The sequence below is a fragment of the Budorcas taxicolor genome, chromosome 2, assembly GCF_023091745.1.
Source record: "Budorcas taxicolor isolate Tak-1 chromosome 2, Takin1.1, whole genome shotgun sequence".
Taxonomy (NCBI): domain Eukaryota; kingdom Metazoa; phylum Chordata; class Mammalia; order Artiodactyla; family Bovidae; genus Budorcas; species Budorcas taxicolor.
In genome coordinates this window covers 82,957,180-82,971,784 of record NC_068911.1, presented here as the reverse complement: position 1 = coordinate 82,971,784, position 14,605 = coordinate 82,957,180, and the positions used below count along the sequence as shown (strand labels likewise).

At 40.6% G+C, this 14,605-nt stretch overlaps 1 protein-coding gene across 1 annotated transcript in view; it reads right to left on the bottom strand.

Annotated features, from left to right (window-relative positions):
* The window catches only part of ACVR1 (activin A receptor type 1), a 139,346-nt gene that overhangs the window by 14,412 nt on the left and 110,329 nt on the right, over positions 1-14,605 (bottom strand). The window contains exons 6-8 of the mRNA XM_052636250.1: positions 13,605-13,704; positions 10,015-10,161; positions 1,976-2,251 (exon numbers count right to left, since the gene is read on the bottom strand). Coding sequence (XP_052492210.1) covers positions 1,976-2,251; positions 10,015-10,161; positions 13,605-13,704 — 523 coding nt within the window. The remainder of the gene's footprint in view (positions 1-1,975; positions 2,252-10,014; positions 10,162-13,604; positions 13,705-14,605) is intronic.

Below are 14,605 nucleotides of genomic sequence, written 5' to 3'. Positions count from 1 at the left end.
ATTGTGATGTCTACAGTTTATCTTCTAATGAATTTGCAAATATATATACTCAGCCACATAAAGATAAAGGAAATTTGGCAAAATTTTAATAACTGTTGAATCTAGGTGTTGTGGATATGAATGATCATTAAACTATTTTTTCAGTCTTTATGTTTGAGTTTTTTTATAATCAAAAGTTAGGAAAATACAATACTGGTATTTTTGCTAAAACTGGTAGTTTTGCAATATTAATAACAACATACTTGTGACTCTTAATTTCTAGGTATAAAGTAAAAAGCTAATATAAATTGTGGTCGCATAGGAACTATCTCCTGTACTACTGATCTACTTCCCTGAACACCCCTTAAAATACAAAGTTGTGTTTGACACCATGAATCCAAGTGGAGGGCTGTAGGCCAAAATAAATGTAATTAAATAATCAGTTGACTTTGCTGCAAATTTCTCCCAAGTCCCATAAACCAAAACCAACAGCTGCCTCAGTCTGCCCATCTTCCCTTGGCCTCTGGACTATAACAGTATCTACCATTTAAATGACTATTTGCAAAGCATTTATAAAATTTCTGAATCTTACACAAGAATCATGTGAGGTATAACTGACTTTCAGTAACATGAATTAATACATGAACACACTATTATAAGTACAGGCACAGTATCAAATACTGAAATCCCCCTTGCTAAGCTCCCCCACTCTTGCACTGACTATAAGCAGGTCAGCAATTAGGGCAGGTAAACAGATGAAAGGACCTGCACAAAAATACTGGGTCAATAACTGGGAAACACAAATCACCTTAGGTTCATAACTCCTGGCATAGTCGTAACAGTCTTCTACACCACAACCTGCCACAACAAAAATGTTAGTGGCATGCCTTCTCATACTTGGAAAACACTGTAAAATAATTTCTCAACATGAACACAAGGACTTTAAAGGGATTCAAAATAAATAAAGTTTTCTGATATGTCAAATATTGTGTTTAATAACCAACAATTTTATCATTTATATAATTAGAGCTCATACTGCCTAAACCTTTATTAGCATACCTACAAGACCTACAATGATATGAAAATAAGATAAACATTTTTTATCCAAGTAGAGTGGGCATCCCCAGTAGTTCACTGCAATGAAGACCCAATATTACAATTCAGTTCTCATTAGCCTATCATTCAGCCAATATTCTAGGGGTCTAGGGTAAGTAGGTTTTATATAGAATGCCACTGTAAATGAAAATAATCTTATTTATAATGCAATTAAAGCTATGTTAAGAATCACTCTACCACCTAAGAATGAGATATCTCAGCAGAGCAAATGGTAAATTGGTTTGGGGATTTGCCCCCGCCTCTTTGATTTATATAATTTTGCGTTGGTTACAGAAGAACAACTTTAGATACCATTTTAAAGATAAACTCATTCCATATTATTTAACTGTGTACCTACTTTCTGTAAAGGCTTGTGAAATCAGAAAGCACCAGTAGTGGTTGCCTCTCAGGTTGGGTTGGGGCAGGAACGAACTGAACCAGCCCAAAATGACTTTCTAAGGTAATAGGAAGGTCTGTATCTTAACAGGGATTTGGACTTAACAGCATCTGTCAAAACTCTGAAGAGTTAAGATCTGTGCAATTAATGTGAAGTGTAAATTTTACCTGAAAAGAAAAAAGTAAACAAAAACTTCCAGTGATGATACAGTGGTGTGTACGCTGAAGCCACTGGAAAGAAGGGCTCTTTTGCCTGTTGTTTACTCTGAAATGTACAAAGACTGAGGTGTACTGATAAATAGGAGGCTGGATAAGTGATAACAGTAAAATGTTCATGGGAGAATCTAGGTGGTAAATATACAGGTGTTCACCATGAAGCCATTTCAATTTGCATTCCTGAAATTTTTCGTAACAGTGTTAGGAGAGGAAAAGATGCAACCCAGCTAAAAGGGAACACAACAAAAGTTAAAAAACAGTAAATTAAAAAATACTTTAAAAAATTTACCCAAATCTGCTATGCAACACTGTCCATTCTTCTTAACCAGGATGTTTTTGCTTTTTAAATCTCGGTGAGCAATGGCTGGTTTCCCTTGGGTCCCAAAGATCTCTATGTGCAAATGTGCGAGACCGCTGGCTATGGACAGAACTATTCTCAGGCAGCTCACTGTATCCAGAGTAGTAAGCTGAAGGTAGTCGTACAGCGATCCCATTTCATGATAATGTGTGATTAACCACAGCTGTGTACTGGAGTGTCTTGATGTCATGTCTGAAGCAATGAAACCTGGAGACAAAAATTAACAGACAAGTGAGAATTCCACATTACAGCTTTAGTACACAGAAACAGTGACCCATATAGTAGAGAGCACCCATGACAAAAATAATTAAACTCATCAACTACCATGAAAGAAGGTTTACAGAGGCATCAGCAGAGAAACAGAATGTACTTATTAATGCATTCGAAAGGCACTGCTAATGAATAGGAAATTTTCATATTCACTTCCATTGTAAATAATCCTTAAAATTTTTTTTTACCTTTTAAAAATATTTTACATTGCATTAAGATTCAGATAGGAATAATATCTTTGTTCTTAACCACAGTAATAGTGTCAAACCCTTCATCATGCTGGCATTCCAAGCACAGATCATTCATCGTCCACCCAGAGAGAACACAAAACCTAGAACCTAGACACCTGTGTTCCAGTCTCGATCTGCCTGTGATCTGCTGTGTAATATTGGACAACTCATTTAGGCTCTTTGGATTGTCTCTGTTGTAAAATCAAGGGGTGAGTTTATATTAAATAGCTGACTGATTCATTAAATTTAAAAAGGAATCTATCAAATATAACAAGCATCCTCTTCGTCAGTCACACAGGGCAATCAAGATGATGGTTATTTGCAGGCTAGAAAACACAGATTTGAAAAGGAAAAATTACAGTATAATGTGAAAACAGCCTTACTGTATACTAATATGTGCAAAGGACAACAGGGGCCCAGAGCAGGGAATCATAATAACTCAGACTAGATGTTACGGGAGGCTTCCATCAAGAAGTGACTACTGAAGTGGTCTCGAAAAGAAGTGAGAGACTCATCCTGTGATAAACCACACAAGAAAAGATTATGACAATTTATATGTATAACCGAGCCACTGTGTGTAAAGCAGAAATTAATATGACACTGTAAGTCAACTATACTTCAGTAATATGTTTTTAAAGAGAAGTGAGATAGTGAAAGATGTAGATACAGAGGAAAGAAGAAACTTTTCTAGACATTCTGAGGGAACTTTTCAGCACACTGAAGGAACTTGAAGTCAGAGGCACTTCTTAACCTGTGAAATAGTGTACCTGTCTTTTCTGCTACAGAGATGCTTTCCTAACATTATAGATCTATGCCTTATGAACACACTTGATGGAGAGTGAAATTTAGAACTTAGAAATATAAGGGGATTTAAAAAAAAAAAAAGACAGAAAAAAATAAAAAAAAGATAAGACTTGAAGAATTAAATGACTTGTGAAAGAATGAAAGAAAAGGAAAACACTTAAAATGCTTTACTTTAGATGAAGTACTTTATATAAAATTTGTAACACTTTGAGAAATTTTGATTTTTATAATATTTTCACAAATTGGGATTTTTCTCAATAGACCAGTTGGATAAATAACATTATACTCATTTTATAAATAATTGAGTTGCTGCTGGGAGGTGCCAAGGATCACACAGCTATTAAGTTGCTAACTCCAAATTTGATGCTAGCTGCCCTGATGCACCATACCTTGCATAAGAAAGTGCTGGGAACAGAGAAAAGTACCTAATTTGATCATCAACAGAAGCTATTACTAATTAGTGAGAAGTAGCAGTGTGCCAGACACAGGTTTAAACACCTCATGTACAATCCTCCAACAACCAACCACATGAACAGGATGGATTACATCACTAACATTAAAGTCACTGACACTAAGGTCAGTAATGTTACTGACATTAAGGCCAGTAACGTTAAGGTCACTGACATCAACGTCAGTAAGCCAGCCAGCAGTCTGGCTCTAGAACCCATTCTCTTCCCTACCAATTCATCCTGCCTTCAGACAAGCTGGCTTCTACTCAGAGAAAGACAATCCTGACATCTGTACCCATGGGGCATCTGTGAAGTGAACTGAGTAACACTTCTGCACCTTGAATCTTCATCTTTCTCCCTCTTCCTCTAAGGTGGTCCCCACAGCCAGCCTTAGTCTCTCACTCTTCAGTTCTCCAGCTTTTGGGTCCCCATAGCTGATGCTCTTGGAACCCTTAGCTGACCACAACATAAATCAAACTGTGCACTTAGATGTAGAAAAGATTTCTGCTACAACAAGGTCCTATTATATAGCTGTGCTGGTGCTTAGTCGTCCAGTTGTGTCTGAGTCTTTGTGACTCCATGGACTGTAGCCTACCAGGCTCCTTGATCCATGGGATTCGCCAGGCAAGAATACTGGAGTGGGTTGCCATTTCCTCCTTCGGGGGATCTTCCTGACTCAGGGATCTAACCAGCATCTACTGTGTCTCTTGCATTGCTGGCAGATTCTTTACCCACTGAGCCATCAGGGAATGCACTATTATATAGCACACGGAACTATATTCAATATCCTGAGATTAAACCATAACAGAAAAAGAACACATAAAATAATGTGTGTGTGTGTGTGTGTGTGTGTGTATAAATAGATCACTTTGCTGTATAGCAGAAATTAATGCAACATTGTAAATCAACTATACTTCAATTTTTAAATGTTTCTGCTTAATCATTTTATACCACATGATATCCATCTTTAATGACTTTCTCAAAAATGAGTATCCCAAACTATAGAAGCATCACTCAAAAGAAATTAAATCACTGTGATAAATTTGTGTAGCCTTTATTGATTCCTCTGGCCAAGGGAGAACAGCATCTGATTGATTGAGTGATTAATTAAATAAATAAGTAAATAAGACTCATTCTCTCACCTTCTCTAAGTCCCCAGGTTCTCAGAAAGGGATTTTTCCTGGCCCTTAATTATGCTTTAGACCTTCAAGAAAACTGACTTTCAAATAAGTAGGATTTTTAAAAGCTGTTTACCACTCAAGTGTGAATTTGTAACTACATTTGCTTCAACATGCTAGAGCAATTTTATGGGGCGTTTGCAGTTTGAGTCAAAGCCCTCTACTGTTAGTGGAGGCCGAACAGGTGCCCATAAGTTGGAAGTCTGGCCCGACCATCTGATGTGTTCATAACACAGAGAGAAAGTGATTAGGGCAAAAGCCTCTTTCAGAACAGCCAAAGTCATCTTCCCGGGCTCCTCAAGAACTAAAATAAAACCCAACTCTTAAGTGAGGTAAGCAGTACCCCTGTGAGCCTCTTGAGTGGCAGCTCTTGTGGGAACCAGGCGCCAGGCAGCTCTGACCGTGGAGGAGTGAGGTCAGCATGCCGTGGAGCATAGGGTTTGAGAGTGTTAGGCTCCAGGGCAGCACTACTAGGCATTCACATGGCTCACCACCCTGAGCTGGGTGAGCCCACCTCTGTCACATAAAATCACCGTCTTGGGGGCTGGGACAGAGGCTCAACAGAGAGGGGACATATGTATACTTATGGCTGATTGACACTGTTGTACAGGAGAGACCAGTACAACATCGTAAAGCAATTATTCTCCAATTAAAAATTTAAAAGAAAAAATTTTTAAAGATTATATTAAATATAAAGAAAATCACCACCTTGGTTTCCTCGTTTCTAAGATATGAACAGCACCGTCCTATACGTAAAAGGGTTACTGTGAGAATAAAAGAATTAGTACAGGTAAAATGCTTTGTAAGATGCGGTACCACACAGTAAGTGTTCAAGTACAGTTGGTTACTCATAGTTCAAAATAGCTCCGGGTTCAATTACAACCCCAAATTTTGTAATTTAGTATCTTTTAGGTAGTTTCCTTCCAGTTGGTCTAGAAAAGTTCTGACATTAAATGGTGGATCAGTACCTTTTAAGAGTATGAGATACTTCTACAGATGGAGAGTGTAATGGCCGCACAATATGAATGTACTTACATCTCACTTACATGATTGAAATAGTCAACTTAATGGATACTGTACAGTAATTTTTTTAGTGCTATAATCTCTTTTAAAAATTTATTTTCTTGAAGGATAGTTGATGTACAATGTCGTGTTAATTTCTGCTGTATGGCACAGTGATTCAGTTATACGTATATACACATTCTTTTTCATATTCTTCTCCATTACTGTTTATCACAGGATATTGAATATAGTTCCCTATGCTATAGAGTAGGACCTTGATGTTTACCCATTCTATATTTAAGTTTGCATCTGCTAGTCCCAAACTCCCAATACTTCCCTCCACCATCCTCCACTCCCCGCTGCCACAAGTCTGTTCTCTACATCTGTGAGTCTGTTTGTGTTTTAGAGATAAATTCATGTCATATTTCAGATTTAACATGTAAGTGATATCATGTGTACCGTAATTTTAAAAAAAAGAATGTAAGATGACAGGAATTCCCTGGTGATCCAGTGGTTTATTAGGACACAGTGTTTTCACTACCAGACAGGGTTCAATCCCTGGACAGTGAACATCCCAGAGGCTGTGTAGCTTGGCCAAAAAATAAGTTTTGGACTGAAATTCTTACATTAACTCAATCTCCCTGGTTTTACTGATGAGGAAAAGGATGCTCAGAAACATACAACTCTGGCCCAGAGTCATACGGTGGGCCTCTAATTATGTGAGTAGAAACCAGCTTCCCAAACTCCCAGACACTGTTCCAAACACCATAACACAGCCTCCTATCATTCACTTACCTGCTGACTTCTACACCAGACAAAGCAGAAGAAGGAGTTGATTGCTTTAGGGAGATAAACAGTGACGGCCCAGAACTGTGTGTGTATGTGTGTGTACAATTATGTATTTCTTGGGGGCTAGAGTTGGCAGTACTCAGGGGTGGGGGAAATCATGATCTCATATTCAAAACAATATGCTCTTTTGATAGAAAAGAAAATGATCACAGGCAACCTCCAAGCCTCTACATCCAAAAAGCTGCTAAAGAAGAAGTTAAACTGAAAAAGGTGGTACATTTTCTATGTGCCTTCTCAACTAAAGGGACTGACTACACAGTAAAATTAATCCATGTAGCTGTAATTATGATGAGGGTACCAGAACTCATTAATTCAGAATTTCCGAGGATCATTGGGTAACAAGTGGACGATGTTTTGCCTTCTGTGATCACACTGAGGGAACCTAACTTCTTTCCCATGAATTGTATTGCAAAGGTGGCTTTCAAATTCCCAGAATGATTAAATCCAATTTAATCAATATTTACTGAGCACCTACCACATGCAGGGAACTGTCCCTGGGACTGGCTGTTAAAACAAAAACCTTATCAGTTACAACCAGGAAAACAGGAGTATCTACCCTTCTACAGTCAAGGCGAGGATTAATGAGAAAATGGACATGACATGCAGCAGTGCTTACTGCACGGTAACTAATCGTTACTGTTGTAACACACACACAAACTACAGTATAAGGCAGTGTATGATAAGGGTTATCTAGTGGAGGTACAAAGTACAGCAGGGCAGAAGAGTAGAGGTAAGCTCCCTTGGGAGAGTCTGGAAGGAACTGAGAAGTTTCAATGCAAGAAGGGGTGGCTGGAGCAGGGGTATGGGGATAGTGGGTGAGCAGCAGCCACACGACAAACGCATGGAACATACCGAGGAATAGCAAACACCGGAAGTGGCTGCGTGTGGGCACGTGTATAGAGGAAGCAGCAGGGACCCCTTGAGACCTCAGAACGGAGCACCTGGAATGCCAGGCTCAGACGTCACAGATGTTGCAAGCAGTATGAGAGTCAAAGACATCTTGAGCAGAAGCGTCCCAGCTCCCCAGTGGAAGATAACTTAGTATCACAAGATGGACTGGAAAGGCAAGACCAACAGCAGCAGCACAAGCGAGGAGAACTAGGTGAGGCCTGGGGCCCAGCGAGGAGGGGAAGAGGAGAAAAGGACACCAGAAACAGACGGTTCTGAGACGAAACACACCATCAAACCGGTAAGAGTCAAGCATCGAACAACTTTCACACCATGATTTGCAGACAATTTGACTCAGTTCCAGAAAAACATCTATTTCTGCTTTATTGACTATGCCAAAGCCTTTGACTGTGTGGATCACAATAAACTGTGGAAAATTCTGAAAGAGATGGGAATAGATGACCATCTGAGCTGCCTCTTGAGAAATCTGTATGCAGGTCAGGAAGCAACAGTTAGAACTGGACATGGAACAACAGACTGGTTCCAAATAGGAAAAGGAGTAGGTCAAGGCTATATATTGTCACCCTACTTGTTTAACTTCTATGCAGAGTACATCATGAGAAACGCTGGACTGGAAGAAACACAAGCTGGAATCAAGATTTCCGGGAGAAATATCAATAACCTCAGATAGGCGGATGACATCACCCTCATGGCAGAAAGTGAAGAGGAACTAAAAAGCCTCTTGATGAAAGTGAAAGAGGAAAGCGAAAAAGTTGGCTTAAAGTTCAACATTCAGAAAACGAAGATCATGGCATCCAGTCCCATCACTTCATGGGAAATAGATGGGGAAACAGTGGAAACAGTGTCAGACTTTATTTTGGGGGGCTCCAAAATCACTGCAGATGGTGACTGCAGCCATGAAATTAAAAGACGCTTACTCCTTGGAAGCAAAGTTATGACCAACCTAGATAGTATATTCAAAAGCAGAGACATTACTTTGCCGACTAAGGTCCGTCTAGTCAAGGCTATGGTTTTTCCTGTGGTCATGTATGGATGTGAGAGTTGGACTGTGAAGAAGGCTGAGCGCCTAAGAATTGATGCTTTTGAACTGTGGTGTTGGAGAAGACTCTTGAGAGTCCTTTGGACTGCAAGGAGATCCAACCAGTCCATTCTGAAGGAGATCAGTCCTGGGATTTCTTTGGAAGGAATGATGCTAAAGCTGAAAGTCCAGTACTTTGGCCACCTCATGTGAAGAGTTGACTCATTGGAAAAGACTCTGATGCTGGGAGGGATTGGGGACAGGAGGAGAAGGGGACAACAGAGGATGAGATGGCTGGATGGCATCACGGACTCGATGAACGTGAGTCTGCGTGAACTCCGGGAGATGGTGATGGACAGGGAGGCCTGGCGTGCTGCGACTCATGGGGTCGCAAAGAATGGGACACACCTGAGCGACTGGACTGGACTGACTCAGGCTTCATTATCACACTGGCAAACACTACACTGGCAGTGCTGGAACAGAAGTGCATTCTGGCAGCGGTCTTGCTATAAGCCACACCCAACCCAACAGCCATGAAGTAGCCCACACTATCCTATAATAAAGAGTCGGATTCTATAGATACTTTACATCCACTATTAAAGAAGCACTCCAGGCAGCACTCCTCGCACAGGTATTAGTATAAACACATTTAGAGAAACTCCTCAAAAAGAAGTCGACGGACTAAAGAAATATTCTAACCCTTTATACTTCCATAGCAGTATTTCAATCAGCTCTCCACATATTTCACAAATGTTTCCAAGCTTTAGTTTCCAAATTAAAATGTATGCTAAATCCCTCTCTAAATCTGGGCTTTAAAAAGCAATGCCTTGTTTGAAGGAATGTGCATTTAATTATGATGTCCCTGGGAGCTATGAATCTCTAGGAAATCGTCCAAAGATCTTTCTTAGCTTGATTCAAGTAATAAATATTCAAAAAGGGTGGGGTAAGCAGAACTACGGAGGAAGCCTTGAAGTGAACAATATGGGGCAAATTTTTGTTATTTAAATAACAACCTGCAGAGGAAGACTTAGCAATAACAATTTCCTTTGCATCATCCAGAGAATCTTCAAACTTAGCTTCTCTGCAGATTTAAACAAGAGATTGGTGTGAAAGGAAAATTCAACAGTGTATATAAATGCTGACGGTCCCTATGTCACCATTCAGGAGAGACTTGCACATTCACACACACCCAATCAGAGAGGGCAAAGGCAGGCAGTTATTTCTTTCTAGAAAAAAATTGATGAGGGAATTGTGTACTTACCTAAGATATTTTCATGCCTCAGCATCACAGTGTTGTACAATTCTGTTTCCCTAAACCACGACTTCTCATCCCGGGAGGAAAAGATCTTCACAGCGACGTTCTCCCCTTGCCAGCTGCCCCTCCACACCTCGCCATACCTGCCCTTCCCTGTGGAAAGCAGCGCAGAGGTGACACCGGGCAGGAGGACAGGACAGGTTACCATTTACACTGTGCCCGCCACGCTCAACCCCTCCCTTGGAAAAATGCCACTAGGGAATATATTGGGTGGGCCAGAAAGTTCATTTGGGTTTTTCTGTAAGATGTTATGACCAACCTGATAAATACCACTACCTCTTGCTTGTAAAGACATCCGAAAGCAAGGTGGAAACTGCCCCTCCCAGCCTATTGTGATATCACATTAAACACTCTCAGAACCTGCATTCGTACAATGAGCTGCTAGCTACAGAGTTTACATTTACATCCCTCTCTTAAAAGGTATGAAATGCATATGGTTTGTAAAAGCACATGAAAGTTAGTAACACTCAGGAAATGGTATAGATTATTAGACTTCAGTGTTGATGAAAACCGAGAAACATGTATGTGGCTAAATTGAATAGCTTATGTGATTCCTCCCCTTCATAATGGATCAACACAGGCATTCTCTAAGAGTCCAAATTGGTGAATTTACATAGGCCTTTATATTTTTCACAAAGGAGACTATGAAGTTTGAGATGTATGCTCTGAAGGATTAACACACGCACACACAAACAGAGCAATACTGGTGTAGGAAATAGACGGGCAGCCGCTGCCGTCCGTAAAGGGTTTCTTGGCAGAGGATATATTTCCAAAGAGGATCTGCAAAGTCTTAGTAATCCCAGAACAGTCCTGATTTCTGACACTGGTTATGGGTGTTCCCTTGTGAGACAGTCCCTGTAAGGCCACAAGTGGGCGACACTGAAAAGGCCATTTGGAGAAGACATTTTCAAAGCACGGTGACTAGCTGTGATCTGATCCATGGAGGACAGTCCCGGCACAGCTGGCAGCTTGTCAACAACATGCTCCTGCTTCCACTCGTCTCCTTAATTACAGGTAGATGATCAGGGAGGTTAGGTGGAGGCGGGAATTACCATGAGACAGTGGGGATCATCACGGGGTATAATCAAAGGTGAAGACGGGCGCGGAACCTAGAACACTACAGCAGGAGATCCGACCTGCAGAGCAATGGGGCCTTCCACCAAGGCAAGTGGCTGATGGTAATCTCGGCTGGTAATGACCATACACAGGAATATATGCATGTACAGGGAAACAGCTCTTTCCTGCAAAACCAAGCCGCCGCAAACCCAAACATGGAGAAGGAAAGCATGTCTGTCCAGAAGATTATGTCCTGAAGCTCTGTGGGCCACTGTCAAGTCATAAAAATCGTATTGGGTGCAGGATTAACTTGAATAAAGTCATGGCAATTGTCCAGCATTTGTAGTTTAAGATGAAGACTAAGATCTATAGCATGGACTGCTACAAAATGGAACACTAATCTTCTCCTGCCTTTGGTTCCATTCTGTATCTTTATTAGCCCTTTGTCCTCATATTCTCATTAGGAAGGAGAGAAAAATACCCCAGAGCATTGTGGACATTACTATATGGTTGCCTCAAATCCTTTCTATAAAGGAAACAGAGACAGATGTCAGCGTAAGTAGACAGAACTGAAACAGAAACCTACTTCAGTGCTTTTCAAAGGCTTTTAAGTTGTCAAATGCTTTTTGCAAATGCAACCTTACGCATAAGTTCCTGAAAACGGAAGCCGAGCTGCCTCAAGGTCCTGGCCATGGAGACCCAAAAGAGGATACTTTAACACCTGAAATTTAGAGGTTCATTGATCACCACCTGTAACAACTGATCTAGTCCAATTAATTCCCTGTATTTTTGAACCAAAAATGGTAAGATACTATCCAAACAGTTCATGACATATATTTTTATCCAAGGCTGTACTACATGAACACTAGAAGCTACTGAAATGCATGGCTCTTTAGCATTAAGGCAGTTAAACAATGAATTTGAACTATTTTTAAAAATGCTGAAGAATATCGATACAACCACAAACAGTATGCATTTTTAAAGATGCAATATCATCTTGTCCTCTGGACTCTGGGGTCCACCTCTGAGGGCTGCTATTGCATGAATGGTGAGTACCATGCGACAGCAGGGTTGGGGGTAATGTCCCCCTTCTCTGCCTTCTGATCCCAATCCAGTCACCCTTGTTCATAATCAAATAGGATGTTAGCTGGTATAAGAAAACCACCTTGGTTGTAAGCAGTGAGCATGTTGGGAGCTTTTCCACTTTTGTTAGTATTTTCCCTACTCACAGTCGACCGTGGAGAAGCATGAAGTGGGAGTTCAGAAACAATCACAGTAGCCACAGACCTACAGAACAGGCCACAGGCTCCTGCCAGCAGCCTGTGTTCCTGCAGGTGGCAGTCGCTGTTTTGACTACCTCTGCCCACCCAACTTCCCCTGCTGTATTTGGGGATGTCCTGGCTTCCGTGAAACCAGGAAGAAAAGTCGGAGGGTAGCAGCCAAGGGTGAAACCACCGAGGATGGCCAGTCACCTCCCGAAAGCAAAAAATGAGATGGCAGGAGCTGCAAAGCCAGCTCACGCCTCTCAAACTGGGAGAACAAGGAGGAGAGTGTGAAGATGGTTCTAATCCGTTACTGCTACTGTGGCCATCCCTGCACGCCATCTAAGGGAGAAATTAATGAAAACTGTCATGTGACTTGCAAATATCCAAAAAATCAGGACTTAAAAAAAAAGCATGCTGCACCATCTTCTAAGAGGACAATTCAGCAATATATAAGACAAGGCATAAAAAGTTAAAAATCTGACCCAGGAGCCCCAGTTCCTGGAAGTTTATTCTGCTCACTCAAAAGAAGCAGTATGTGCCATTTTTTTTCCAGTACTGTTAAAGTTATTACTCAATAGACAATTACTCAGTCACTCAGATACCTGTGATGTGTACAAATACATGAAAATGTGTATGAGCTTAAAACTAAAAACAGGGACACATTACATACACACTATGATTACATCTCTACACAAATATATTCTGATACAGGAAAAAAAAATGTAAGAGGCCACAGAGAAATGCACATAGCTCCTTTAAATAAAGGAGTTATAAGGGTAGCGTTGGCAAATTTATTTCATTTTTTTTTTTTAAGGGGGAAGAATGAGAAAGTAAAAACTTGCAATAATCAAGATTATTGTCCAAAAACCAACTTACCTCAGATTCACCAATGCCAATCTTCGGTCAGGAACAGCCATATTAGTTCATTTTCAAGTAGTCCCAATATCGTGAAGGGTTTACTTAAAACTGAAAGCCTTTGACTAGGTATTGTCTATACTAACTAGTGGCAGACTCCTTTGAAAAGAACTTTACCAAGTTCAAGTGCTCCAACACAAGTCACAGAGTAGAAGCATAGCTACTCCACAGGGCTATCTCACACCTCCTTACATTTAACAAGCAAGAGACAAGCAGCAGCAGATTTTCCAAGGTCCATGTACTTCTAGAACCACAGCGAACCCTGCACAGAACCCACAAAGAAAGGGAAAAGAGAATTACCAACACACTCCAGCAGTGTGATCTGACGGGCCACTGTTCTCTGTACCAGAAAAGGAAGACCAGAGCCGCTTCCCGATGTACACGAATGATCCAATAAATCCTGTAGTGCAAAACAAGGAGAAAGAGAAAGGATTGAGGAACCGCTTCCGGGTCAGAGCGTGCATCTGGGTGTAACTTGCATGAAGGTTGCAATCCTGGAAACGTGACCCATGCGTGTGCATGGAAAGCACCAGTGGATGAAGGACTGATCTTATTCTTTAGGAAAACCTGAAGCTAGCCCCTTCCCTAATATGGGATTGGTTTCCCTGAGGGATCTTCCTGTGTAGTCCTTTCTTATACCCAGAGTTTTAGAACAGAATAGCTGAAGAAAGAAAATGAGTGGACCAAGTCAAAGATGTAAATTAAAAAGCCCAAAATACAGGGCTGAGCCCAAAGGAAAGCAGTAGACAGAAAGTGGAGCAAAAATAAAAGGTTTTCAAGTCCAAAGGCTGAGCACAGTTAACCCTATTCTGCCCTGCCCATGGTATCTATCAAGGGATATACGTTAATTGACATGCCAGCTAAGGAACTCTAATAAGCAACAAACAAATTAGGAATGAGGAACAAACAACTCTAAGGCAGTGGCCGTGTGCATCCTCAAAGTGGTACACTCAAGCAGAGAGAGTGTCCAGGATGCAGGTTACCTTTAAGGTAGGCAAGGAACAAGAATCACGAAATTAATACCTTTATGTCATTTCCTTTTTTAAAAAATTGTTGTCTACTTGTAAAATTTTTTTTAACTGATGACAGATTCTTTAAATTCTATAGTGCTTTACAATTTTCAAAAGTTTCTCACACATGATTTCATATACCATATGTCATTCTTGATGTCAATTACCCACAAAGCAGAGAGAAAAAGAAATATAACTTCCATTAAAACATAAAACCATACCCCAAATCTACTTCTGGGCTTCCCTTGTGGCTCATCTGGTAAAGAATCTGCCCATAATGTGGGAGACCCT